This window comes from Oncorhynchus mykiss, chromosome 4, assembly GCF_057628025.1.
Source record: "Oncorhynchus mykiss isolate SJ-2025 chromosome 4, ASM5762802v1, whole genome shotgun sequence".
In the NCBI taxonomy this organism is placed as follows: Eukaryota; Metazoa; Chordata; class Actinopteri; order Salmoniformes; family Salmonidae; genus Oncorhynchus; species Oncorhynchus mykiss.
The window spans coordinates 61,217,610-61,244,207 of NC_143025.1; the positions used below are offsets into that span (position 1 = coordinate 61,217,610).

The 26,598-nt window shown below is 41.7% G+C and overlaps 2 protein-coding genes across 11 annotated transcripts in view; both read right to left on the reverse strand.

Moving 5' to 3' along the window:
* Positions 1–20,726, reverse strand: part of LOC110522086 (collagen alpha-1(XII) chain) — a 90,141-nt gene extending 69,415 nt beyond the window's left edge. For 7 of the 10 annotated variants that reach the window (XM_090232430.1, XM_036975632.2, XM_090232429.1 and 4 more), the window contains exons 1-13: positions 20,548–20,726; positions 18,763–18,876; positions 13,368–13,484; positions 12,956–13,099; positions 11,459–11,518; positions 9,987–10,247; positions 9,657–9,821; positions 8,913–9,086; positions 8,440–8,730; positions 7,723–8,325; positions 5,754–6,032; positions 5,361–5,636; positions 4,162–4,434 (exon numbers count right to left, since the gene is read on the reverse strand). In XM_090232430.1, coding sequence (XP_090088556.1) covers positions 4,162–4,434; positions 5,361–5,636; positions 5,754–6,032; positions 7,723–8,325; positions 8,440–8,730; positions 8,913–9,086; positions 9,657–9,821; positions 9,987–10,247; positions 11,459–11,518; positions 12,956–13,099; positions 13,368–13,484; positions 18,763–18,832 — 2,713 coding nt within the window. In that variant the 5' untranslated portion in view covers positions 18,833–18,876; positions 20,548–20,726. The remainder of the gene's footprint in view (positions 1–4,161; positions 4,435–5,360; positions 5,637–5,753; positions 6,033–7,722; positions 8,326–8,439; positions 8,731–8,912; positions 9,087–9,656; positions 9,822–9,986; positions 10,248–11,458; positions 11,519–12,955; positions 13,100–13,367; positions 13,485–18,762; positions 18,877–20,547) is intronic. The other 3 variants (XM_090232433.1, XM_090232432.1, XM_090232431.1) reach the window with 1 other exon arrangement.
* A 1,878-nt stretch (positions 20,727–22,604) lies between these two features.
* Positions 22,605–24,359, reverse strand: LOC110522088 (cytochrome c oxidase subunit 7A2, mitochondrial). Its single transcript, XM_021600181.3, has 4 exons — positions 24,250–24,359; positions 23,816–23,905; positions 23,019–23,103; positions 22,605–22,853 (listed from the first exon to the last, which is right to left on the reverse strand). Exons 1-4 carry the CDS (start codon positions 24,265–24,267, stop codon positions 22,795–22,797), a joined length of 252 nt encoding a protein of 83 aa, XP_021455856.1. The 5' UTR covers positions 24,268–24,359; the 3' UTR covers positions 22,605–22,794.
* Between the last annotated feature and the right edge of the window lie 2,239 nt (positions 24,360–26,598).

Consider the following 26,598-nt stretch of genomic DNA (forward strand, 5'->3'; position numbering starts at 1 on the left):
AAAAAGAATCTATCAAACATAATATCATCTGAAGCAACCCATTCCAGTCCCGGCTAAAATCTAATTTCCTTCATTTTACTGGACATGTACTGCCTCAGTCCACATGGGCAGGCTCTCCGTCTCCACCACAGAGGCACAGCAGCAGCCACTGCCATTGGCTCTCACTTTCAATGTCTGGGAGGGAGTCTGGAGGTTTTCTAAATATCAAGCCACAGGCGGCTCTCGCAGGGAATCTGGCGCTTGGCGGCCCGGCCTGAAACCCACTCAACCCTATTATAAGGCAAAACTGAACAAAACCACACAAAACCATCTTTTAAACACTACACTTACCATTTCTCTCAAAAAAAAACAATCCACTATTTTGGCTTGGAATATTTTCTGAATAAACAACCATGTGATTTTACGGCTGCCTGCATAACACTGAATAACAATGTTAAGCCAATCAAATGAGTCAATTGTTGAAACGTAACAAAATATATACACTATTGTTCTGTTCTATTTTATCTGCACTCACTGTAGCCTTCCAACACCAGGCGGCATTGATTTTGTTCAGGCCGTTGACATTCTAAATAGCCTTGACATATCAAGCACGTTGCAATCTCCTCAAGACTCAAGACAAAACTCTAACCATCGGAGAAATCTGCTGTGCATTTGTATCCAGCACTGATATTAAACCAAAAGAGCCTAAAAGTTCACTACCACAGTCAAAACAAGCTGGAGCTTTAATGTTTGAGGTTTGAACCTTGCTTTCATATTCTTTAGACCCTGGTCCAATAGAAGGGAGAGTGCAGGTCCTGAAGTGCAGTCTGCCCACTACATGTTTGTCTTCACAGCATCCCTGAGGATCAGTCAACAGCAGCTTGAATCCTTTATAAACTCTGACAAATGCCAGATACGGGAGGGAGAAAACGTTCTGCTCATTGCGAGGGTGGATTCTAAGGTGCTATCTATCCTAAAGGAAGACAACTACAGTATATAGCTACAGAGCCTGAGTCCCAGTAAGAGTAAACCACCTCTTGACTAGGCCTGCAACCTCCTTTATGCTCGTTGTTGATTCAATTTCCATGCCTCGCTTTGGTTCTTTTTGATTCCCGGCAGTCTGGGCTCCTCGTCATCACCACTCCCTGATGAAAGTGGATGGGGAGTGCTCAGTATGGAGGCGGCCAGCGTTTGCACAGCTTTGAAGTATTTTCCCAGGTAACACTTTCCATGCGCCGCCTCTGTCTTTAACATTCATTATCTCACCACTTTTCCTTTTTCATTTGTTTTCTTACAATTATTCTGTCCTCCTCCTACCACATCGAAATATTAAATTAGTAGGGGGAAAACATACAGTGTGCTCCGTCGATTTAAAAAGGAATGAAAAGGAATGTGAACTCCAAGTCAGAAGTCCTCCTTTTCCCCCAATAGGGACTGGAGCTGTGCTGGAGTGTGTTGCGGGTCAAACTGGACGCTCCACTGAAACGGTCACCCCCACAGGCAGGCCTAGGGTACGGCCAAAATGGCACCCTACTTCCTATACAGTGCACAAGGGTGCCATTTGGGACGCAGGCCGGAGCCGGGCGAGGGTCCACTACCCCTTAAGTGTGTCCAGGCATAGGGCCTGACAAATAATCACAACATGGACTCCCCGGGTCAAATTTACTCCAAATCCCCACTACCTCACTGGGGCCAACATTATTGGAGTTTGCTCTGTTTATAAGGACTTGCAGCTAGATACTGTACATATTCATCATTAAAGTACGTGCCTTCTACAATATATCACTACGGTTCAGTTTTGTTTTAGGAATTCACACAACATTGTTACAGTGGGAGAAATTGCAACACACCAAATCCAGTAATTCCCCTGTTTTCAGTTGGGAATTTAACCATACCATAGGTTCTTCCCAGTGGTTGAGTTCCTAGCCTTCCAGTGGAGCCCAGCACAAAGTGATCAGTGTGTGGCGGCTTGGCGGCGTGAGCGAAAGCAGAGAGAGTCCCAGATGCTGTGTCAGCAAACTAACTAACTCAGAGACTCTGCGACTCCTCCATGTCCCTCAGGAGAGAAGAAAGTCTGCCAGCAGGGGGCCCGGGGCCTCCCCCAGTCGCCCCGGCATCCATGACAGGCTCAGACACGTTCAAGGACCATGGCCCATTCCCAGTCACACCAAGTCAAGGTCCAGTCAAATATGCACCATTGTGCAAAGCCTGGAGACGGAAGGCTGGCTAACGTCAAGCTCTTGCCATTTTTTTTTATGAATGTAAAAGGGAAGGATTTAGTGGAAAAGGCAAAAGGGATGAGATGTTCTCAGTTTAAGACTCCTCTTTAGCTCCTTCCTACTGCATTGCATGTGTGACTGTTGCCAAAACAGTCTAATATCGCCTAGTGGTTCTGCTTTATGTCAGCTCTGATGCTACTTCAAAGTCCATTCCATTGAAAATGGGCCACAGTGGCAGGTAAAGAACTAGGTGAGCACCACTGGGTGTGATACAGTAGCTGTGTTATTGTGGCAGCGATCCGGGGCAACCAGCTTGACCGCCAGCCAAAACACAAGCACACAACATGATCTCCAGCCTCCAGAGGGATGGAGCTGAGCTGACTAAAACAGCTATAGGAAAACCAGATGGCTGACTCGCTGACTCTCCCTCTCCCTCCAACCCAATTGGTCCCAGGGATTCGCACAGTGAAAAAGCTGAAATTCGCTACTTCATTCATCTGCTTGCTCTGCCCTTAGATTTAGCCTCACATTGAAGTTGTATACCATGTTATTTTCAGGACAACCAGGGCTACAAGTAGAACACAACATTTGGCATAAACAGTTGCATTCATGAGTTTTATTGACAAATGTCAATGAACAATAAGGTCTGCCAAGCAAAAACATGATACAAATGTATACGAATACTAAAAGTAGAGGGAAAAAAATCTCAGTTGGAAATGAATATCCAGCTATGTGGCGTTTGTGACAGCAGCTACACTACCGGTCAAACGTTTTAGAACACCCACTCATTCAAGGGTTTTTCCTGATTTGTACTATTTTCTACAATGTAGAATGATAGTGAAGACATCAAAACTATGAAATAACACATATGCAATCATAAAGTAACCAAAAAAGTTGCAATGGACATTAGACAGGTGGAAATTTGTCCTTTGGTCTGGATTCCAAATTGGAGATTTTTGGTTCCAACCGCCGTGTCTTTGTGAGACGCGGTGTGGGTGAACGGATGATCTCCGCCTGTGTATTTTCCACGGTAAAGCATGGAGGAGGTGGTGTGATGGTGTGAGGGTGCTTTGCTGGCGACACCATCTGTGATGTATTTAGAATTCAACGCACACTCAACCAGCATGGCTACCACAGCATTCTGTAGTGATACGCCATCCCATCTGGTTTGGGCTTAGTGAGACTATCATTTGTTTTTCAACAGGACAATAACCCAACATACCTCTAGGCTGTGTAAGGGCTATTTTACCAAGAAGGAAAGTGATGGAGTGCTGCATCAGATGACCTGGCCTCCACAACCCCCCGACCTCAACCAAATTGAGATGGTTTGGGATGAGTATGACCGCAGAGTGAAGGAAAAGCAGCCAACAAGTGCTCAGCATATTTGGGAACTTCTTCAAGACTGTTGGCAAAGCATTCCAGGTGAAGCTGGTTGAGAGAGTGCCTAGAGTAAGCAAAGCTGTCATCAAGGCAAAGGGTGGCAATTTGAAGAATCTCAAATATAAAATATATTTTGATTTGCTTAAGACATTTTTGGTTACTTCATGATTCCATATGTGTTATTTCATAGTTTTGATGTCTTCACTATTATTCTACAATGTAGAAAACAGTAAAAATAAAGAAAAACCCTTGAATGAGTAGGTGTTCTAAAACTTTTGACCGGTAGTGTATGTGAGCTTATTACAGTATTATAGACATTGTGTCCTCAGATTTCCTATGATCTTCTATGTAGACGAACCCCTTACCTTCTAACGATTTTTGTGTGGCTTGTGAACATTATATAGCAAACCAGAGCGTGTTCGTGAAAGTCACAGCTCATCATAGTGGGGTCATAATAGCTTGTAGTTCAAACCGTTCAGACTTTACATACGTTTTTGTGAGAATAACTGTTTTTCGGGATCCGCCCTTGTCTCACAAACACCACTCTAGCTGCACTCCAATGAAACAACTCTCTGCTTTATACCTTCCAGTGTGGTTCCTTTCCCCTCCAGAGGGTCTCCTAGGCCAGAGGAGTAGCGTGCGCTGACCGCCAGATCGTACTCTGTGCCAGGCTGCAGGTCCTTCAGAAGGGTGTTGGTGTTCCCTCCCTTCACCGACACCTCCTTCTTCTCGCCACCCGCCGACGGGCGGAAAATTATACGGTACTGGAGGACGCGGCCCGGTGCCGCCGCCCACGAAAGCCTCATGGTGGACACGGTCTGGTCAAAGACCTGTAGGTCACGAGGAGATCCCAGCGCTGGGAGTGAAGAGGTGGGAAAAGCCACACTGTCAATGAGGAGCCAATCAAAGTTGAAGTTGTTGTGGGTAGGCTATGGCATATGACCAATTAGCTGAGGTGTCCAGTATAGCCTGATTATAGTCTGTTGTTAGACAAGACAGATTGTAAATACCACAAGTCTTCATTAATGCAAATCTTAAGTCATATAATTACAGAAACCTTTAGATTTTTGGAAAGGTACACAATGGATAGCACAATAAGGGCAACATTGTGAAGAAGATTGAGGTAAAAACACAAATCCATCTCTGAAACAGCTGGGTGGTGAATGCCAAAGAGGCACAGGCTGGGATACGTTCTACCCTTTCAAAGGCTCTGGAAGTAAACAGCTGCCTTATTTAAAGGAGCTGGAACATCCGTGGGCACTAACTGCTCTGAGAGCTGATAATCACTCAGAAGAATGTGGCTGCCGTGGTGAATAAGAGTACATTTTTGTTTATTTCCCCTTGTTCCTTTGGCTCCGACGCTGTAAACTACAGCATTACTGGACACACACACACAAACACACCTCCGGTATGCATCGAAAAAAAATCCCCCCTTAGATTGCAACCCCTTTGTGATGCCTTTCCGCCAAAAATCGAATGACACAGTAATTTGGGGTGGAAAATTAGCTCAGTAGAACACGAAGTTGAAAAAAATGAACACTTTGTCGGAAACAAAAGGCAGGCATATTCAGTTCACACCCCAGGAGGGATGGTATAAGGGAGTAGGATTCCTAGCCTCAGTCCCCAGCATGAAAGGTCTCAAATAGCTTTTCTATAACATAATTGGCTAAGACGTTGCAAGGCAGAGGAGCCCTAGTCTGAGCACAGTGAGGGACTGCGATGTAAAGCTATACTATTAAGCAAGTGCAGAGATGCCTGTTACATAAGCAGAGATCTAGTCACCTTCTTTGGTGGTACCATCGATCTTCATCTCAGCACCAGTGCCCGACTGGTACTCTGCAGCCACCATCACGCGGTACGTTGTCAAGGGGAAGAGCTCTGGCAGCACGATGGTGGTCTCATCGCCGACGGTGGCTGTCTCTAGTCTTGTGCTGTCACCCCTGACTGGTACGTAGGTTAGACGGTACCGTACCACCGCCCCTGGCGCTGCCGCCCACGACACCCGGAAACTGTCTGTCGTTTCCTCTGAAACCCTCAGGTTACGCACTGGTCCTTGTTCTGCAACAAAGACGGTGGGATTAGAGGTCATAAGGAATTTAGAGGTTATACAAACATTAGAACAGAAGTTAAGGCATTGGCATCAAATTCTTTATCTGTTGGTCTGACGGTGCTGACCATCTAGTGTGGTCTCGAATCCATTCAGAGGGAAGCTGTCTCCTTCGGTGTACTGGGCAAAGACGTTGACCTCGTAGTGGGTGAGGGGCGTGAGGTGAGGCAGCAGAGTGGTGAGCATGTCCCCGGGCAAGGACATGGACACAAAGTCCCCGTTGACGTCAGCAGCAGGTCTGAACTGGATCAGGTAGGACAGGACATTGAGGGCATCGGTCTCCCAAGTGGCTCTGAAGCTCCTGGCGGCAACCTCAGAGAAAGTTAACAACCTCGGTGGGAGTAAGCCTGGAGGAGATGGTAGATGACTACACGTTAGGTCACAACACTCAGGATGCGTCCCAAAAGGCACCTTATTCCCAGCCTCCCATAGGGCTCTGGTCAAAAGTAGTGCACTGTATAGGGACTCAAGTGCCATTTGGGATGGAGCCTCAATAACACTCAAACATCTCTATTCCATTAGTGTATTGTTTTCTATGTGTACAGTTCTTTATGTTGTCATAATAGATTATTATGTAAGGAATATATCATGAGTAACCAAACCTTGTGTGAGTTACGCAATACACTGGCCATGTAATGCAGAGCGACTAATATTTGGTATTATATTTCCACATGCAAGTCATCTTACTGCCCTGAGAGGGCAAGAGCTTTTACATGTGTGTAACACATTGCTAAACAGAAGATGATAACTTTGGAAAAGAGTATTGTGACAGATGTAATTGCAAGCATATGTTGTATACACTCTTAGGATTTTCTCTTCTACTTCTCAGGTCATGGACCAACAAGACCAAGGTAGAGTGGAGTCATTTTCAAGAGTTATTCTCTCAGAATTGTCCAAATAGAAGCAGTTGATCAAAACTACATTGATTAATAAAGTGTAGAAAAAAATATTTTTGCCACAATTCATCCAATTCATCAAATTACTCATGTATAGTATGTCAAAACATGGTTATTTGCTCAAAATCAATAAATCAAAAATGTAAAAACTGACTAATGTTTCGGATGTAAGTTATACATCGGAAATCTGTGCTCCTTGCTTGCTGCCATATGGCGCTGTATGATACTGTCTGTGCCAGATGTTAGCTTCACACTTTACACACTGTTCGAATCTCATCACAAACAACTTTAGCATTTGAGCTACTTTGCAACTACTTAGCATGCTAGCTAACCTACCTTTAACCTAACCCCTAGGCTAGCAAAAAATTGGAATTCGTAACATATCATACGTTTTGAAAATTCATAACTTATTGTATGAATTGCAATTCGTAAAATATTGTATGAACTGCAATTCATAACATATCATACGAATTGTAATTTGTCACATGGATGATGGCCTTCCACAAATGAATACATACCATATGAAAAGTAACATATCATATTAATTTAAGTGCCCCGGATTTACTTTTACTATGTAATTCAAAGAATGCTAGCATTTATTTTTGTATTGCAAACATACTGTATCTAAGACACTTCCATTAACATCTTAGACTTTGGAAATACTGGGTGCTGGGCCATTATCTCCATTGAGAATATATGGCATACACAAATGTTCCCCATATTTCTTGTTTGCAAGACATTCTATTTAGCTCAGAAATTCCTTTACTTACTGTAGCCTAGCGGTTTGGAGAGTTGGGCCAGTAAGCGAAAGGTCGCTGGTTCAAATCCCAGAGCCAACTAGGTGAAAAATATGTCGATGTGCACTTGAGCAAGGCACATAATCCTAACTGCTCCAGGATCGCTATCAATAATGGCTGATCGCTGGCTTTGACCCCACTCTCCGAGGGGTCTCAGGGGGAGTGGGATATGCCAAAAAAGAAATTACAATTCACACATGTACATGTGTGGAATACGACAAATGTAAGCACCCACCTAATTACTATTATTGTTAACCATTATCTTCACTTGAGTACAGTTGGCATGGGTTTACTGACTAACAGAAATAACTACATCATGCAGATATAGAGAGGGTCCTACTCACTTTTCTTCTTGATGTTGAGGAGCTCCTGCTCAATCCTCAGGCAGATGGCCTGGGTGAGCTCTTTGGAGATCCTCTGAAAGGCGTCAAAGTCCTCCACGGTGTACACATGGGTCTCCACAGGCTCGGTAGCAATGGCTTCCAGTTCAGACCTCACAGCGTCCTTCACGCCCACGGCAAAGATCTCCACGTCTGCTTTCTTCAGCTTGGTGGCCGGGTCCTTGAAGGAGTCGGACGACTTCCCGTCTGTGATGAGGATAGTGACGCGGGGGACGTTTGGCCGTGATCCTCGGTTGGTCAAGAAGATCTTCTCCCTGACATAGGTCATGGCCCTTCCGGTGTTGGTGGAACCGCCACGGTAGGGGAACGTCCGGACGGCGTTGACCACAGCGCTCATGTCGTGGTGGGTGTTCAGGTAGAACTCAGTGTGAGCGTCCCTGCTGTACTGAACCAAGCTGATCTGAATCTTGTCCTGTCCGATGTCAAAGGAGTTCACCAGCACCTCCAGGAAAGCTCTGACTTTAGCGAAGTTGGACAGTCCGATACTGTACGAGCCGTCGACCAGAATGACAACGTCAGCTTGCACGTCTACTCCAAGAGAACATTCTAGAAGAGGACACAAAAACATCTGTCATGTCATGACAAAATCAGACACTGAATAACTACAACAATGACTGACATACAGTATGACTTTAAGATATTGTTGTAGAGTATACTCACCAAGGGACACTTTGACTGGCTCAGTCTTCTCCATGGTTATGATGGGCTCACTGGGGGTCAGGCCCTTGAGGGCAAACAGGCTGATCTGGTACTCTGTGTCTGGAGACAGGCCCGTAACCATCACTGAGGTCTGGCTGGCGCCCACGTACAGCTCCTGGCGCTTGCTGCCGGCCATCATGGGGATCAGCTGGAGCTTGTAACCCGAGACATCTCCAAAGGAAATGTCCCATGTCACCCTCATAGACTTGGAGGCCATCTCCATGACTCTGAGGTTTGATGCTGGTTCAATAACTGTAAATGAACAATCACAACAAAGAAATCACGACGGGAATTTGTTAGGAAGTGATCTTCCTCTCCCTAGCTGGAAAAGTTTTGATCCACCCCCATTAATTCCTTCATCTCTAATCATTTCTTCAAAGTTTATCCACGCCAAAAACCACTTCCAACATTTGAGTCGTAAAACTGCATTTTACCTTCCTCTCCGCTGACGAGCGAGTTGAGTTGATCGTCCACCCCCGAGCACACATGGGTAATGAGCTCTTTCTGCACATTTTTGATAAGGTCAAAGTTGAGAATATTATAGACATGGGTCCTGTAGGGGGTTGAAGCCATTTGTTTTAGCTCGTCCTCATCTGCTCCTTTGATCCCTAAATTGGACAAAGAACAAAAAAGTGGTGTAAAATGTATATGGTCTCTTATAAAAACTGGGGAAAATGTTCCATATCACCATTGTAATTCTGATCTCCCGACAGTTTCAGAAGGTTTACTCATTCATAGTTAAAACCAATAAAGTCCAAACACTCCTTGTTAAAGTCAATGGCGGCACATGAAAATGATTCCGAATGTAATTGCGGCATAGTTTCTCAGGTTCTTATTATACTGAATAAAACAAGTGATCTATAAAGATATGAAATGAAGCAAGAGGTCTTTCCTTCTTTTCCACTTTTAAGAACAACCAGCTGGATTCACTATGGAATATATACATTTTTCAACAGGCCATGTCATAACTTCAGTTGGAAAGAATGACAACATGGTCAAAATGTTGTGAAACCCATTTCATACCATTATTAACTTGTAGGTTTCAGGATCCTTTACGTTGTGATATGAATACGTCAATTTACTCTCGTGACTATAGAATATATGTATAGACGGGATTAGCAGTATCAGTAAGACATAAACAGGGTTAGATGACAGAAAGGTAGCCTGTAGTCACATACCCAAGGTGAAGATCTCCACCCCCATGTTCTTAAGTTTCTTGGCAATGTTCTCCACAGGGTCTTGAGACTTCCCATCTGTGATAATCATGGCCACCTTCGGAAAGCCTTTCCTGGCACCGTTTGCCTCGGTAAATGTGTTTTTCAGCAAATAGTCCATGGCCTCACCTGTAACAAAGTGGCATGACGTCCCTTTTGGTTATAACATTGCTCATTCGATTCACTCTACCAACCTCAGAGAGTTGTTAATGACGAACTACGGCTTTGTCAGTTAGTATTATGTTATGATTGTGTATTGTATAGCCAGGCACTGTACATGGGATGGGTAAGTACCTGTCATGGTGTTGCCACCCTTGTAAGGCAGTGTGTTGATGGCTCTGAGGAGTTCGCCCCATTTCACGTGCTGGTTGAGGTTAAACTCTGTCTTGGTATCAGTGCTGTACTGGACCACGCCCACCCTGGTCTTGTCCTCCCCAATCTCAAAGGCACCCGCCATGGCAGAGATGAAGTTACGGATGTATTTAAAGTCTCTTCCAGCGCTCCATGAACCATCAACTAGGAACACCAAATCTGTGATGGCACTGAATGAGCACTCTGAGAGAGAAGGAGTGGTAGAGAGAAGGAGAGAAGAAGGAAAATGAAAAAAGTAGCATAGACTGGAAAAAAATGGGAGAGGCAAATTATTTGAGCTGAGGAGAAGCATGTCCTGTTTCCGTAGCTTTACAAGTCCCCGATAGCTGTATCATTGACCAAAGAAAACAATGTGAAGAGTGCTGCTGGGCAAATATATACAGTGAACAATGAAAGTAGCCTCCAGGTGCAAACTTTGGTCCAGGCGTTTTAACATTATTGTATGAAGAAAACAAGGAAAACTACCCTCTTAACACTCATATACTAGACAGGAACTATGGAAAATCAATTAATATTTCTTATTGGCAAATGCAAATGCTCAGATAGGACCCTAAGGTGACGAGGAAAGAATGCAATAAAAATGTTGATGTTATAGCCATCCCTTTTGACAGAATACCAAAATCAGCGCTGTATTCATCAGGCTCTTCATCAGACTTTTATTTGACGAGCCAGTGGTCATTCACCATCCTCACGAGACCAGATACCAGGTTAGGGATAGTGGCATCAACAGTGCAGTCAAGAATAATCCGATTGATATAAGCCCAGCAGCCACCATCCAGCTCAAATGGTTATATAAACTATTAGGGTGATACTTTGAGATGTAAGCCCTCATAGCGGGTACAGTCTTTGGGAACACTACGAAAGGTGCAGTGAAGGTACAGTGGGTGAATAGGGGGTTACCTGGAAGGTATTTTCCAGGTATGCCTTCTGGATAGAAAAAACGTCTGAGAGAGAGGTTTTCCCCAAGTAGCAGTAAGCATGCTGGGGGAGGCCACAGTGCTCTTGTAAAGAGCTGTATCCATAACGGTTTCTACTTTTCTCAACCTGGCTGTGTTCTCTTCCAGGTCCTGCCCCCTGACACAGGTGTTAGCTCCACACCACTGACCCCCACACTGAGCATGTGCAAACTCCTTCACTTAGCATGATTGACAGCCTGACTATGACAGGCAGCAACGTTATGATCTATATTTTCGAGAAAAACTGATTTGACTATACAATGGGGCATTGAATAGAATAATATGTGGAAACTCCCTCTACTGTGATGTCGACCACACACCAACGGAAAGAGACCAGGCACAATAAGAGAAATTTTAAAAAGCCTATGAACAAACTGGAAAATGTTGTTAACTGTGAAATGTCAGAAAAAGAAAAGGACAATGACGCAATGGACTTACTGACTGAGTCTGTGACCTGTGGTTTCCTGGGACCTCCTTGTGCTGTGCCACTTGATTGGACTGAAACACAAGCAATTAGACAAAGAACAATGTGAGTAAAAAAAACAACGAATAAATATATTTAACCTTACCCACAACACCTTAATGTGAAAGAGTCAACTAGTAGCATGGAGAGGGGGGGGAATGTATTCTCGAATTTATACATAAAGATATACTTTGTGTATACATTTGATGAGGTTGTCTCTAATAAAATCAAATCCATTAGGGGTCACAACGAGCAGGCAGGCGAAGCCAGCTCCCAAATTATAATGGACTGATGCAATTAGTTACGGCAGTTTTCTCAGTAATCTCTAAAGACCCGGACTGGGCTGCTTAGGACTCTAGCATCAGAACTAAGGACTGGTGCCAAGGAGGCTTCCCCACCAAGCAGTTCATATTACATTACAGCATACTTTAATCACTGTTAGACTTGGGAGAGGGGTTGCCTCTGTGTTAGGGCCATGGATTGTCCTTCCTCTTTCTATACATTTGGAATCATTCACCAGTAGACTAAATCCTCAAAAAAGTTATACAATTGCACCATTGAGAGCATCATGACTGGCCGCATCACCGCTTGATACGGCAAGTGCTTGGCATCCGACCGCAAGGCACTACAGACGGTAGCGTGTATGGCCCAGTACATCACTGGTGCCGAGCTCCCTGCCATCCAGGACTTCTATACCAGGTGGTGTCAGAAGAAGGCCCTAAAAATTGTCAAAGACTCCAGCCAACCAAGTCATGGTCTGTTCTCTCTACGAACACACGGCAAGTGGCAGCAGAGTGCCAAGTCTGGGACCAAAAGGCTCCTGAACTGAGCTTCTACCTCAAAGCCATAAAACTGCTGAACAGTTCATTAAATATCTACCTGGACTTTCTGCTTTTTACCCCTTACTTACATGTCAATCAATCACCCCAACTACCTTGTATCCCAGTACACTATCATGGTACTGGTACTCCTAGTATATAGGCTGTATATATCCTCGTTATTGTTATATTATTATGTTACTCTTTTCTTTTTATCTATTTGATAATGTTCTTACTTTTAAACTGCATTGTTGGGAAAGGGCTCTTAAGTAAACATTTCACGGTATGGGACCAATACAATTTGATTTGAAATAAGAGGCGGGGGCGGGGTGTGTCCCAAAAGGCACCATATTCCATATAAAATGCACTACTTTTGACCAGGGCCCATAGGGCTCTGGTAAAAAAAAAAAAAAATACTGCACTGCATAGGGAATAGGGTGTCATTTGGGATGCAGTCTCTGTGATAAAGGCCATGCAGTGATTCAGTGTCATTCCTCTCTCTAGTCTGAATCAATCACCAGTAGACTAAACAAATGTCTGTGACTGTAAGTGACTCACTTCATTCATCAGTATAGTCTACATAAGATGTGAAAGTAAACGACTCACTTCATTCATCAGTATAGTCTACATAAGATGTGAAAGTAAACGACTCACTTGTGAGCTGTCCTGAGATGGGCAAACTTTCCTCTGACCCAGAGTATGCAATGATTGTTACTACATAGTCCTTGTCTGGTGTCAGATCTGTGATGGAGGTCTTAGTGGCAGTGGCAGGGAGGGATACATGTTTTGTTGGTTCGTCTATAGAAATAATACAGTTCAAAGTTCAAAGTTAAGGGTTAAGGAAATTAACAATTCTGAATCTCAAAATCAAGCACTTTATGCCTTAACAATCTTAGGAGTTCAGTGCATGACATTTTTAATATGTGGATCCCATATTGAATTGGTGAAAACAGGAAATGTAGGTGTTTTGTCATGTCAATGGCAGTGATTGCGTGCTACACAGGTAATGTTGCAGTAAAGGTAGTGAAGTTGAGAGAGATGGCCTGCAGAAAAACAGACCACTCACCTGTGTCTGAGGCCACTTGTATCTTGAATCCCTCTATCCGTGTTAGTGGAACATTCCATGTCATTTGTACTGTGTTCTCATTTAAAATCTTAAATCTCAAGTCTGAAGGTGGTTCAACTGTGAAAAAGAAGTTGCAAATGTTAACTCCAGCTTTTGCAAAAATAAATGTATTTATGATTAAACATAAGGTGTAGGTAACACATATCCCAACAATCAACACTTCAAGGTTGAAGTTATCCGATTCATTGTTGGGGCAAACAGCAAGAGGTGACAAGGCAACATAACATTTGAGACGCGAGCAGCCATTTTGGAGAAAAATGACATTCGTTTGAGCTGTCCGACCACAGTCAACAACTCAAGCACATACAATATAGCGAGGAGAATAACAAAGGGTGTCAAAAAATAGATCCACGGGCACAATGACTTTTGTTTACATTGACTAACTAACATTTTGCATGCTGATAAGGTCATGCCTAAACTGAGTCACCTGACAAAAACATATGCCTTTCATAAAACTTGTGGAAATGGATTTTACAATGGAGTCTTCTCATACCTCATATACCATGGTTGTGTAAAGGCCGACATGCAGTCATACATAGCCTTCAGTACATTGTTGCTTTTGATTGACCCATGTGTATGACTCCCATCCATTGCAAACCTCTTAAAAGAATACACAACGCCATTTAAGACCATTGGGTACATCTTTTCCAACCCCTCTAGCGCTAAGTAGTGAGAATCCACAATGAAAAAAATATATTAGGAAAACACAAATCAAATAGAAAAGCAAAACAAACCATAAATGTGATTGGTCACAGTGAATGGACTGTCTGAAGATCATGCACATGTACATGAAAAGTTGTTTATAACAACTTAAGGAACCGGACAAAAGTTTCCATGTACAAGACGGACCAGAGAACATATTTTAGAAATATTTTAAAATGATATTCGTCTGTTGGGGGATGGGTTTAAGTAAGTTAGGCTATTAAGAGAAAACAGCATTAACAAGAGTAAAGTATTAAAAGGATGCCTTTGGCAGTGAAGGCCGCTATCTACTTCCCCAGAGTCAGATGAACCCATGGATAGCATTTGTATGTCTCCACGGGCAGTTTGAAGGAAGTTGCTAACTAGCATTAATGCAATTGCTAACTAGCATTAGCGCAATGACTGTAAGTCTATGGTAACTGCTAGCATGCTAGTAGATACCATAGAGTTCCAGTCATTGCGCTAACGCTAGTTAGCATTGGCTTGAGAAATTACCTCTAACTTCCTTCATACTGGATGCAGAGACATAAAAATGGTATCCATGAGTATCCTTTTAAATAGCCTATATAGGAATGACAATGTCTAAATATGTCTAAAATGACAAATACAGTAAATGATAAGTATGAGTAGTGGTTTAAGATGAATCTGCTTGTTGATGAACTATAACAAGATAATGTGTCAGTGGATAGTGCAGTGGTGCATAGCAGTGTAAGTATGGGGTTCTAGTCTAAATAAGGGTTTTCTAAATAAAGGGAAGCTGGTGGAGATCAAGAATATCATTCTAAAATATTGTTGAAAAGCCATGACTCAGGACAAATTTAATGCAAATTTGCACAGCAAATGACCTGAGCGAAGCTTGTCCAGTACAGGATATCAAAAATGAGAACCACCAACCTGGCAGATCAACTCAAGGGCCATGGTCTGCTCCTTCTCTGTTTCCAAATGGACCCATCAAAACCATACAGTACTACCCACATTTTCTTTGTAACGAAGCTCTTAATTAAAGCACACACACCACAAGCAAGCACAGGCATACGCGCATGTACACACAGTCCACAAAGGCATGCACACGCAAACACGCGCAAACACACACACACACACAAACCTCAATGATGGGCCAAAAAGTTTTGTTCAAGATTTGGTCAGTGAGCATCCTGGTCTCAACATGTCAAGCCATTCAACAAGGAACCTACCAATGTGGGGGGTGGGTGCTACTATGACCTCTGTTTTTGAAAATACGGGGTCTATATGATATGCTAACAGAATATTATAGCCTGATTATAGCCTGATTTAATGAGAAGAAGGCAGTGCTGTAATCTGTCATTTATATGAATGGTCATGGAAGCTTCTGAAGAATGTTTTTTCTCAGTTTTTGGAAAATAATTTTAGACATTACCTAGCTCCTTTATCATTATCTAGTTCCTTTATCATTATCTACTGTACCTTCCATTATCATTACCTAGCTCCTTTATCATGACCTAGTTTCTTAATCATTACCTAGTTCCTATATCATGATAAAGTTATGGTCAGATTTGCCAAATGGAGGGCGAGAGGAGAGCTGTGTAATCGTCTCTGTGTGTGGAGTAAAGGTGGTCTACAATTGTTTTCCCTCTGGTTGCACTGCTGATAGAAATCAGGTAAAACTGATTTATGTTTCCCTACATTAAAGTCCCTAGCCACTAGGAATGCCGCCTCAGGATGAGTGTTTTCCTAACAAATACAATTTGATTTGATTACCCAGCTCCTTCATCATTACCTTGTTCCTTTATCAATACCAAGCCTCTTTATCATTACCTAGCTCCTGTATCATTACCTAGCTCCATTATCATTACCTAGCTCCCTTATCATTACCTAGCTCCTTTATCATGACCAAGCTTCTTTATCATGACCTAGCTCCTTTATCATTACCTAGCTCCTTTATCAATACCAAGCCTCTTTATCATTACCTAGCTCCTGTATCATTACCTAGCTCCATTATCATTACCTAGCTCCATTATCATTACCTAGCTCCTTTATCATTACCTAGCTCCATTATCAATACCTAGCTCCATTATCATTACCTAGCTCCTTTATCATGACCAAGCTCCTTTATCATGACCTAGCTCCTTTATCATTACCTAGCTCCTTTATCATTACCTAGCTCCTTTATCAATACCTAGCTCCATTATCAATACCTAGCTCCATTATCATTACCTAGCTCCTTTATCATGACCAAGCTTATTTATCATGACCTAGCTCCTTTATCATTACCTAGCTCCTTTATCATTACCTAGCTCCGTTATCATGACCTAGCTTCTTTATCATGACCTAGCTCCTTCATCATTACCTAGTTCCTTCAGTGAGTTATGGTCAGATTTGCCAAATGGAGCACGAGGGAGAGCTTTGCATGCGTCTCTGTGTGTGGAGTAAAGGTGGTCAAGAATTGATTTCCCTCTGGTTGCACTGCGGATTTATGTCTCCCTACATTAAAGTCCCTGGCCACTAGGAGCGCCGCCTCAGGATGGGCGTTTTCCTTACAAATAAAATTTGATTTGATTACCCAGCTCCTTTATCATTAACTAGTTACTTTATCAATACCTAGCTCCTTTATCATTACCTAGCTCTATTATCATTACATAGTTCCTTTATCATTATCTACTGTACCTTCCATTATCATTACCTAGCTCCTTTATCATTACCTACTGTAACTTCTTTATCATTACCTAGCTCCTTCATCATTACCTAGTTCCTTCATCATGATAGAGTTATGGTCAGATTTGCCAAATGGAGGGCGAGGGAGAGCTTTGTGTGTGGAGTAAAGGTGGTCTCAAATTTTTTTCCCTCTGGTTGCACATTTAACATGCTGATAGAAATTAGGTAAAACTGATTTAAGTTTCCTTACGAATAAAATTTGATTTGATTACCTAGCTCCTTTATCATTACCTAGTTACTTTACCATTACCTAGTTCCTTTATCATTACAAAGCTTCTTTATCATTACGTAGCGCCTTTATCATTACCTAACTCCTTTATCATTGCCTAGCTCCTTTATCATTAACTAGCTCCTTTATCATTACCTAGCTCCTTTATCATTATCTAGTTCATCATTACCTAGTTCCTTCATCATTACCTAGTTCCTTTATCATTACCTAGTTCCTTTATCATTACCTAGTTCCTTTATCATTACCTCGTTCCTTCATCATTACCTAGTTCCTTCATCATTACCTAACTCCTTCATCATTACCTAGCTCCTCTATCATTGCCTACTGTAGCTCCTTTATCATTACCTACTGTAGCTCCTTTATCATTACCTAGTTCCTTTATCATTACCTAATTCCTTTATCATTACCTAGCGCCTTTATCATTACCTAGCGCCTTTATCATTACCTAGTTCCTTTATCATTAACTTGTTACTTTATCATTAACTTGTTCCTTCATCATTACCTAACTCCTTTGTTATTACCTAGCTCCTTTATTATTACCTAGCTCCTTTATTATTACCTAGCTCCTTTATCATTATCTGGCTCCTTATCATTACTTAACTTATTTTTTAAAACAGATTTCTTCCCTTCACCAGAGAGTTGGGCCTGCTAGAGGAACTAGGTACTGATGACAAAGTCCTATAAAAAAATAAATATCAAGCAAGTGCCCCTCCTAGCGCAAGAAAGACTTCACTACAACTATCATGCTTAGGGAGTCGCCCCTTCACTAATTTCCAGACTAGCCTACTACACTATTAGAAGAAAAGGTGCTATCGCGAACCAAAAGGGGTTATTCGGCTGTCCCCATAGGAGAACCGATTGAAGAACCACTTTTGGTTCCAGCTAGAACCCTTTTGGGTTCTACATGGAACCCCAAAAAGTCCTACCTGGAACCAAAAAAGGGTTATCCTATGGGGACAGTCGCAAAACCCTTTAGGAACCCTTTTTTTCTAAAAGTGTATTCCACTTTGAACTTTTAGATTTTAAAATCAATTTGAACCAGTTTTAGATTAAAAAATATAATTGTGCATTCCATAAACTGTACTCAAAAGTTAAAAGTGTGATGTTTGGAAGTGTAGGGGTTGTCACTAGTTACCACAGCCACAAAGTCTGAATGGGCTACTGTAAAAATTCATGACAACAAATATTTGCTTTTTGGTCTTAATTTAAGGTTAGAGTTAGGTATAAGGTTATCAGTGTGGTTATGGTTAGGTTTCAAACCAGATTTTAAGAATATACATTTTAGAAATAGGCAGGGTTTAGTGAGAAGTAAGACTTTGTGTTTGTGGTAACTAGTGACGACTAAGTAAAAGGTTAGCCTACCTACCCTAGGCTACTTGTTTGAGTTGATTCAACCTGTCACAATTAATAGGCAGAGAAAATTGGATCAAAAGACAAATGAAATAGCCAACCTATTCAAACAACAAAAATACAAGAATCCATACCGATGAAATAGGCCTATAGGCAAAGGCCTACATGAGATACAAATACTGTAGACATTTTATTTCAGCAAACATTTATTCATAAAATAAAAATGCATTGGTGAAAGTATTGTAATTTTGGGGGGGGGGGGGGGGGGGGGCGTAATTTTCATTCGGATCAGATGTGTTTAATTAATAGTAGGAACATTGGAGGGGGGAGGGGGGACAGGATAGCGGGTGAGGGGTATTTTACCTTGAGCCTCGACGGAGGATAGTAGCACTGCAAGGAAGGCAGCCGCTGCCAGAGACAGCCTTATCTTCATTTCGACTCGCTCTCTCTCTCTGGCTCAGCAGAACATGAATGAGGCTACAAAAGGCACGGGCAATTACACAAGGATCTCAGTAATGCGCCATCCTTCCACACACAGTCTACCTTTAATGACCACAAGCAAAATTTGACATTTTAGTCATTTAGCAGACGCTCTTATCCAGAGCGACTAGTGAGTGTATACATTTTTGTACTTTTTCGCAGATGTCCTATCATCCAATAGTCTACTCATACATACAGTGGGTATTATATCATTAGTTTTCACCCCCCTTGGATTTTTTGTTGTGTGACAAAGTGGATTTGACTTCAATTTAGTTGTGATTTGTTTTGTCATTGATCTAAACAAAATACCCCATAATGTCAAAGTGAAAGGAAAATTATACAAATGTTAACAAATTAATAAACATTTAATAACAAAAATTTTACAAATGTATTCACCCTTTTTTTAGGCGAGCCTAAATTAGTTCAGGTGTAAAATTTGGCTTAGCAAATCACATAAATTACATGGACTCACTCTGGTGAAATAATGTTTCAATCTGCTTGAAAATCTGTGATCGCTAAACACTTTGACAGAGCTTGAAGAATTTTGAAAAGAACACTGGGCATATATTGCACTATCCAGGTGTTTAATTTTTAATTATTTTTTTTAGTATTGAATTTTTATTTTCACTTTGACATTATGGAATTATTTTGTGTAGATCAATGGAAAAAAATCTAATTAAATACATTTCAATGCCACTTTGTTCAGCAACAGAATGTGAAAGAAATGCAAGGGAGGGGATACTTAGGATATGACACTGAGACTGGGTAGTTAATATAAAAGACAAATGGCAAGACCATTGAACGTCCAATTGCATTGGCTTAATAAATTAACATATTGTTAAATAGCATCTTAAATAGCATTAAAATGATCCTCAAAAACACACATCAACTTTCAATGCGGTTTAAATGCACAGCTACAAGTGGAAAATAGTCCCTGGTAGGTCTACACTTTTCTATGGGACAAGTGAGCCTGCTGTAGTATCTGATCAAAAAGGCTGTCCCCACTAAATCAAAACGTGCCTTGAGGAATACATTAGAATTGATGGAGATGGAAATGCTGTGCCTCACTAGCAAGACACAAAAACCATAACTTTCACAAACTTGTATAAACCCTATGAAAACACAATGCATCGCATTCCGTGGTCTCCCAACACAGAATCCAAATAAAAGATTCAAAGGCGCCAGAATGCAGGTGCGCCAGATGCAGGCTACTGGCCATCACTCTGCTGCTGATAGAGCAAACGATTTCAAAAACTTGACCATCTTTATCCAGCATTGCATTGCATGTTGATGTTAAGTGTTATAGCGAAAACTGAATACGCTAACAAGTAATCAATATGTTGTTTCTTCTCAAGTTAAATTCTATTTTACATCACATACATTATTACACGAAGAAGCAGTCAAATATTCCAACACGCACGGCATTTACGTCATGGTTGTTGGGCTATAATTATGGCCTATATTTAATTTCAAACCAACATGACACCGTGATGATAAGGCAAATGAACAATATGCAAATGCTAAAATACTTGCCCAGAGGCCAATCTTGGGATAGCCTAGCCTACTTCCCTGGTCTCCGGATGACCACAACTCACCTCACTCTCCCCATCTTCCTCTCAGAGAGCCTAAGCAATAGTCCAATCCATACTCAATTAATTCAATACTGACCTGTGGAAATGATGTTTTCTATGGTCTCAGAATACGAAAAAGTAAAGCCTCTTTGGATATGTCTCTTCTGCCTAATGATGGATAAAAGCTTCACTTGAGGAGAATCAAGTAGCCTAAGCACAGACGAAAACTCAGTGCTCCTCTTGCGGAGGTCCCAGATAAGAAGCCTTTTTCCAAGTGGGAAGACTCTACACAATCTGCTACTTAATAGGGGGCTGTTCCCAACTCTCCCTTTTACATCGTAGGCTCTTACGACAGCCAGCAAGCATGGAACCCTGCCATGGATTGACATGTGCAGCCTCTCAAAGTGTGGGGATTACTTTTGGAAACTTTGCATAGTTTTCTGCATTCCTTTGCAATGATGCCCCTCTATGTGCTGTATCCACAAGTCCACTGCAAATTAAAGGGATACGCATCTGCGTTTGGAAACCAGGAGATGTTTTACTGGCAGCCGTTAAGCCGTTATTTTTGTTTGACAATGGAACAATGGAAAAATCCTCAACAGCCCAATAGCATTTATTAAGTGACCAAGTTTAAGAGTCAGTAACCATGTCCTTTTAATTTAATGTGCTTTATGTCAGTAGATAAATATTTATAAACGTATTATGTTATTGAAGTATTTAATAGGTCTTTGGATTCAACTCAGAAAATGTCAATAAATTCTTAACAGTCCAATCAGAATTATACAGGCAAAGCACGGGGAAAGGGTGATGCTTTCTGTCCTGGTTCCTTCTCTGTGAATAAAGTGAATTGATAGGCCTAACTGAATTAAGGCCTAGGCCAAGATAAAACAAACCCTTTGTCCTGCCTATCAAAAATAGGCTATTGGAGCAGTCTAATAAACCCTCATTTATGAAATACAGATTATAGCCCTACAGATCATTTGGAAGAGTAACTTTTCCAAATGTACATTGTTGATAATTGGCATGTTAATGGCATGTAAAGAGAGTCACGTTTGAACTATTTTATGACAGAATTCAGTTACCTGACCATAGACCGATCATAATGTGAGACTCAATCCATTCCCTTGAAGACATAGCCCTCTAGTGACTCAAGAGGCAAAATGCTCATGCAAAAGAAAATTCCTGCAGTGCTGGTTCCTTGGGCAAATAAGTTCATAAAAAAAACCCGTTACATTTCATGAGTTAAAGGTCTGATAAAAACACTTTCTGCTACTCAACTTCGTAACGTGCACGCATAGCCTATCACCATTTTTTTCTTTTAATATACTGCAAATTGCATCTCATGACATTTTCCCATGATATAGTCTTGATTTCTGTAGGCTAGAGCTCAAGGGACATTTCAAAATAGGAGCATCATTTTCTGATTGTAGATATACTAATTTCTTTACAATGTATCATGATGAATACATTTAAGACTGCTCTTGGCCAAATGTAGCCAAGTAATCTTAGACTGGCTTTAAACCTGCCAAACTGTGCAAAGTGTAGTCAGGTAGCCTAGTGGTTAGAGCGTTGGACCAGCAACCGAAATCCCGAGCTGACAAGGTAAAAATCGATTGCTCTGTCCCTGAACAAGGCAATTAACACCCTGAAATTGGGGCACAATTGTTCTCTTTGATGCTGTTTATAATAAGATCAGTGTGTATATCCATTCAGGAAATTTCTAAAACAAGATTACTTTCCATTTACAGCACGGATAATAATTCCCATCATGAGAAAGTCAGTAGCAAACCAGATTAACAACATTGTTAACGCCTTTCTTCCTCTGCCTGCGTTGATGTTAATGAACACTTACCAGACATCCAGATGTAGGCTACCACCAACATTCCTCCATACAGACTATTGTGAGCATTGTTTATTCAGTGTAGTTTAAAGGACAAGAGAAACAAACAAATGTCAGCCATGCCCAGTAGATCACCTGCTGGGTTTCAACAAACGGTGGCGATACCACATGCAAAATTGTTGGCACATTAACAGAAAATGACAACCAATGTTCTGTGGTCAGAGGCAACAGGATGGTTTTCGTCTGCGCACTACTGACGTTTATGGTGTCCCGTACTTAAAATATAAAATTTACACACAAAAAGAACAGACCACTTGGTAATGAGAGGCATATTTAATCATCCTCAGTTATAAATAAATAAATAAATAAATTACAGAAATAAATATTGATCCCATGAACATGAAACAAAAGCCATTATGACATGCCAAATCAACCCCGATGACACAGACAACTTTTTACAACTAATAGGGTGTCATGTAGAACAGGTAAGCCCAGCAGCTGGAGTCACTCCTTCTTCTTGGGGAAAGCGGCACAAACCAGTTCATATATGACATATGCAGATCCTGCAATAACATAAAACATCATTACTAATTAAATCGTGTTATTACAAAGGTGTTGAACTACTTAAAGTGGTCATCCACAACCAGACTATATACACCAAGATCTGGTGTCTCCATGGATTAAAAAAATAAATAAAATGTTTTACCATTGAGTCCATCTGTACTCACCTAGGATGGTGAGTGCCATTGTTGCTCTGTACAGGATGGCGTCGCTGACACCCCCTTTCAAATGAATTGGAATCCCATTGTCCTCCTGGTGAAGAAAAACATACTGTATCAAACTCATGTCATGCACAGCAACATGCAGTATAAGCATCCTACTTCCTTTAAGCCCACCAAAGCTGTGGTATTTGCCGAGTGGACATCGACTTACTTGACCTTCCTTTCAGCTTCTAGTGGCACAAAGGGCCTCAATGGTGCATCTACAGCTAACTCTGTTCTAGGTGGTTGGGTGGTCATTAATACCCCCAAAATGGACCAGTCTAGATAGCCACAGAATGCAACATGTTGCCATTTTCATTATTGCCAGCAAGATCTGCAATGCACCTGTTTTAGAACGCATTTACAGCAAGTTTGCAGTTATTGAAAAGCAGCCAATGAGGCAGTCCCATCACCCTCCCTTGATCATGGGTTTCTCATCTCATGCCATGGTCTATGTCCCGAATGGCACTCTATTCCCCATTTAATGCACTACTTTTGACCAGGAGCCACACTTACACTCTACATGCAAATAAGTAACGCCAACCCAGTGAGCCATCTTTCAGATGTACTTATCTGTCAACTATACGCATCTCAGGCTTCATCGTGTAAAAAGAAACTACAGGAGCAGACATGTCACCAGTCATTAAAACATATCACATTGTCATTGATTTGAAACGACATTTTCCTTGACATTGAACTGAAATCAGAGTACGTTTTTAATGTTGAGCTTGAAATAGACATTTTAAGTGTAAACTGCCAATTACCTGGAAATGCTTCTGTTTATGTGGGACCTTGTTCTCCACCTGCCTGCGCGCACTGGTGCTCAGTGTCCGCCGCGACACCTGCTGGAGCGCCTGTCAATCAACGAAAAAGAGGCATCAATTTCTAAGCCCCACACCAGCACCACAGTTTCACAGATCTGGAGATTTTAAGATCAACGCTGGTTTGGAATAGGCCGCTGTCTATCTGAATATTCAACAAATTAGCTAGTCTGCCATAAAGACTTGTCAGAACGTAAGCTATAGAGAAGCTACGGGCACCCAACGCAAGTCTGATAGGATATGTCCTCACATGCCCGCTAAAGGCTCGTGATGCTGCCTTCTCGTGACCTTTGAGAATGCATTAACAAAAAAGGCAGACCGATGGAATACAATTATATTAAGAACTCCACTCAAAACCATACTAAACCGCATCTTACTTGAATGTGTCGGTACATAGCTCCACGTCAACAGTCGTCGTATGGTCGTACAAGGACACCGGAAGACTGCGCAGCCACTATTTTCTTCTTTGAAAGGATTTACTGATGCATCACGAACACTTGTGCATGCTGCCACATAATGGTCAGGAGTGGGTACTTGGAGAGTAGCCAACACATGAGCCACCATTCTCTCCATTTCTCTCCATTTCTGAGCTATAAAAAAGCCTTAAGATTCTCACAAATTTGTATACATATTCACTTTTTCCATTTCGCAACAAAAGGTACATCTCAAAACATTTCTAAATAAAAGCAGGTGACTAAACAAAATGAGTTGTTCAGACATTTTATTTGTCAAGCAACAGACGGAATCTCCAGGTAATAAATCCATGGCAACTCTAAAGTGCAAAACATATTTCAATTTGCTGCAGTCTTAGTAAGAAAACAAATGGAGGTTTTTACATATAGACTAACATGAACAGTAGCCTGGTCCCAGATCCGTTTGTGCTCTTCCCTACTCCATTGCCAAGCCAAACATGTTTGGCATGACAATTCCATAGGGAGTTGGCAAGAGAGCAAAGAGCCTGGCACCCAGGCTCCTGTACATGAACAAAGCTTTGGTCCCTGACAATGTCATTTTCAAGGTTGTGTAATTTTACATAAACTTGACTCAAGCTCTGCACATTCCAGGCAGCTAAACATCATTACTGTATATACTGAGAGTAGAAATAGATACAAGGCAAGCAATCCATAACACTTGCCCCGAAAATTAATGCACATCATTGTACAAGCTATAGACCCCTATCTGCAGAGTAAAAACCCCAGGAAAATGTGCCTCAAACTACTGTACAGTAACACACAACATACTTGTATGAAAACAAAAAAGTCTATAGCCCAATTCTAGACTAACAGACTGTTCAGATTTGCTTGACAATATGCAAACATTCTTTTAAATAATTTATTCATAGAGATGTAAACATCTGACTGACATGCACATATTTCTGCAATAAAAATGATCGGAGATAGAATTCTCACGTCGATGTAGCGTCATTAAATTTCAACTTACTGCCACTATAACGACTTGACAGCAAAACTGCCTACAGTACATAGCTGCATAGCTTCCTGACCATGAAAAATAAATACGAGAGAACTTACACTTTATTGTAACTTTCCCCCGACATCTACTCATCCAATACTTGCACAGTACTTTTGACAAGCAGGCCATTCTTACATACAGTACACAAGCGTACCACCAGAGCTTGTAATTAGCCACTGGCTATGACCGCTTCCTCTGCTAGCCAGCATGCAACATACCTATAGGACATCTTTAGTTAGGGATATCAACGCTGTGGTTGCGGCTGGCATATTTGTGGTGGATGAGGACCACCCCCAGAAAGAAGCAGACGGAGCCCACAGTGATGTAGCCCCCCCCCAGGAGACAGTGCTCAGGATCACACGCTTCCACCCTTCAAAGCTACGAACAGGATAGTCTGGGATCAACTCATTAAGGTTGAAAAAATGTTCAACTTCAGACGCATTTAACATCTGACTAACCGAAGAACTCTGTAGCAATAAGGATCTTAACGTATCATACAAAAAAAAAAAAAAGTGGACTCATTATGAATATGTTAGTTTATATTAGTTACACAATAAAGAAAGCCAGCATTCATCTACATCCAGCAGGTGGTATCTATTGTTATAGCAAGTGAAGGAACGGCCACCTACTGCACACGGCTGGACATCGACCTGGTCTGTCTGACCTATTATGACAATGACTGATTTGAAAAAAAAAACAAATACTATATCACAAGCCATCATTCCACAAACCCAAACTTCCTGTACAGCTGTATCATTTGAACAGCTGCCTGTGAAAGGATACTGTAGGTGACTTCCAGGGTGTAGTTGCCCCGGGGAAGAGTCGGCGTCACGTTCTTCTGGATAATACAGTACAGCTTACAGAAGACGGGGAAGGCAGCTGTGCGCATCCACACAATAAAGTCCTCATTGATGAAGTCATTATTTTCAGCGTCTGTGTCCAGCTCATAGACAGGCTTGCGCCAGTTGATCGGCTTGGTTGTTCCCGGGGGAGGAAGTGACTGAGTTTCCTAGGAAAAGACAATGAGACTCCTTATCAACGTCAACAGTAACAATTCTTCTGAAAGCTTGCTTACCTTGGAAAACACTTGTTGCCTCCTGGGTTCCTGAACTTCACATGCTTGTCTGTCCACCAAGCGATGCCCTTCAGAGGAATTTGGATTCTTGTGCCATTAGGGTCAATGTAACACAGCTCCAAAGTGTGAGGATAAAGATCCTGATTAAACAGCTGCTCTTATTGCAATCCTTGTAATTCTG

What these genes read in the sequence shown, in the direction of transcription:
- LOC110522088 (XM_021600181.3), bottom strand. An exon ending in ATAAACAGAAGCATTTCCAG is followed by an intron (nt 23,104 to 23,815) that starts GTAATTGGCAGT and finishes TTTCTTCACCAG; the next exon opens with GAGGACAATGGGATTCCAAT. An exon ending in AATGGCACTCACCATCCTAG is followed by an intron (nt 22,854 to 23,018) that starts GTGAGTACAGAT and finishes ATGTTATTGCAG; the next exon opens with GATCTGCATATGTCATATAT.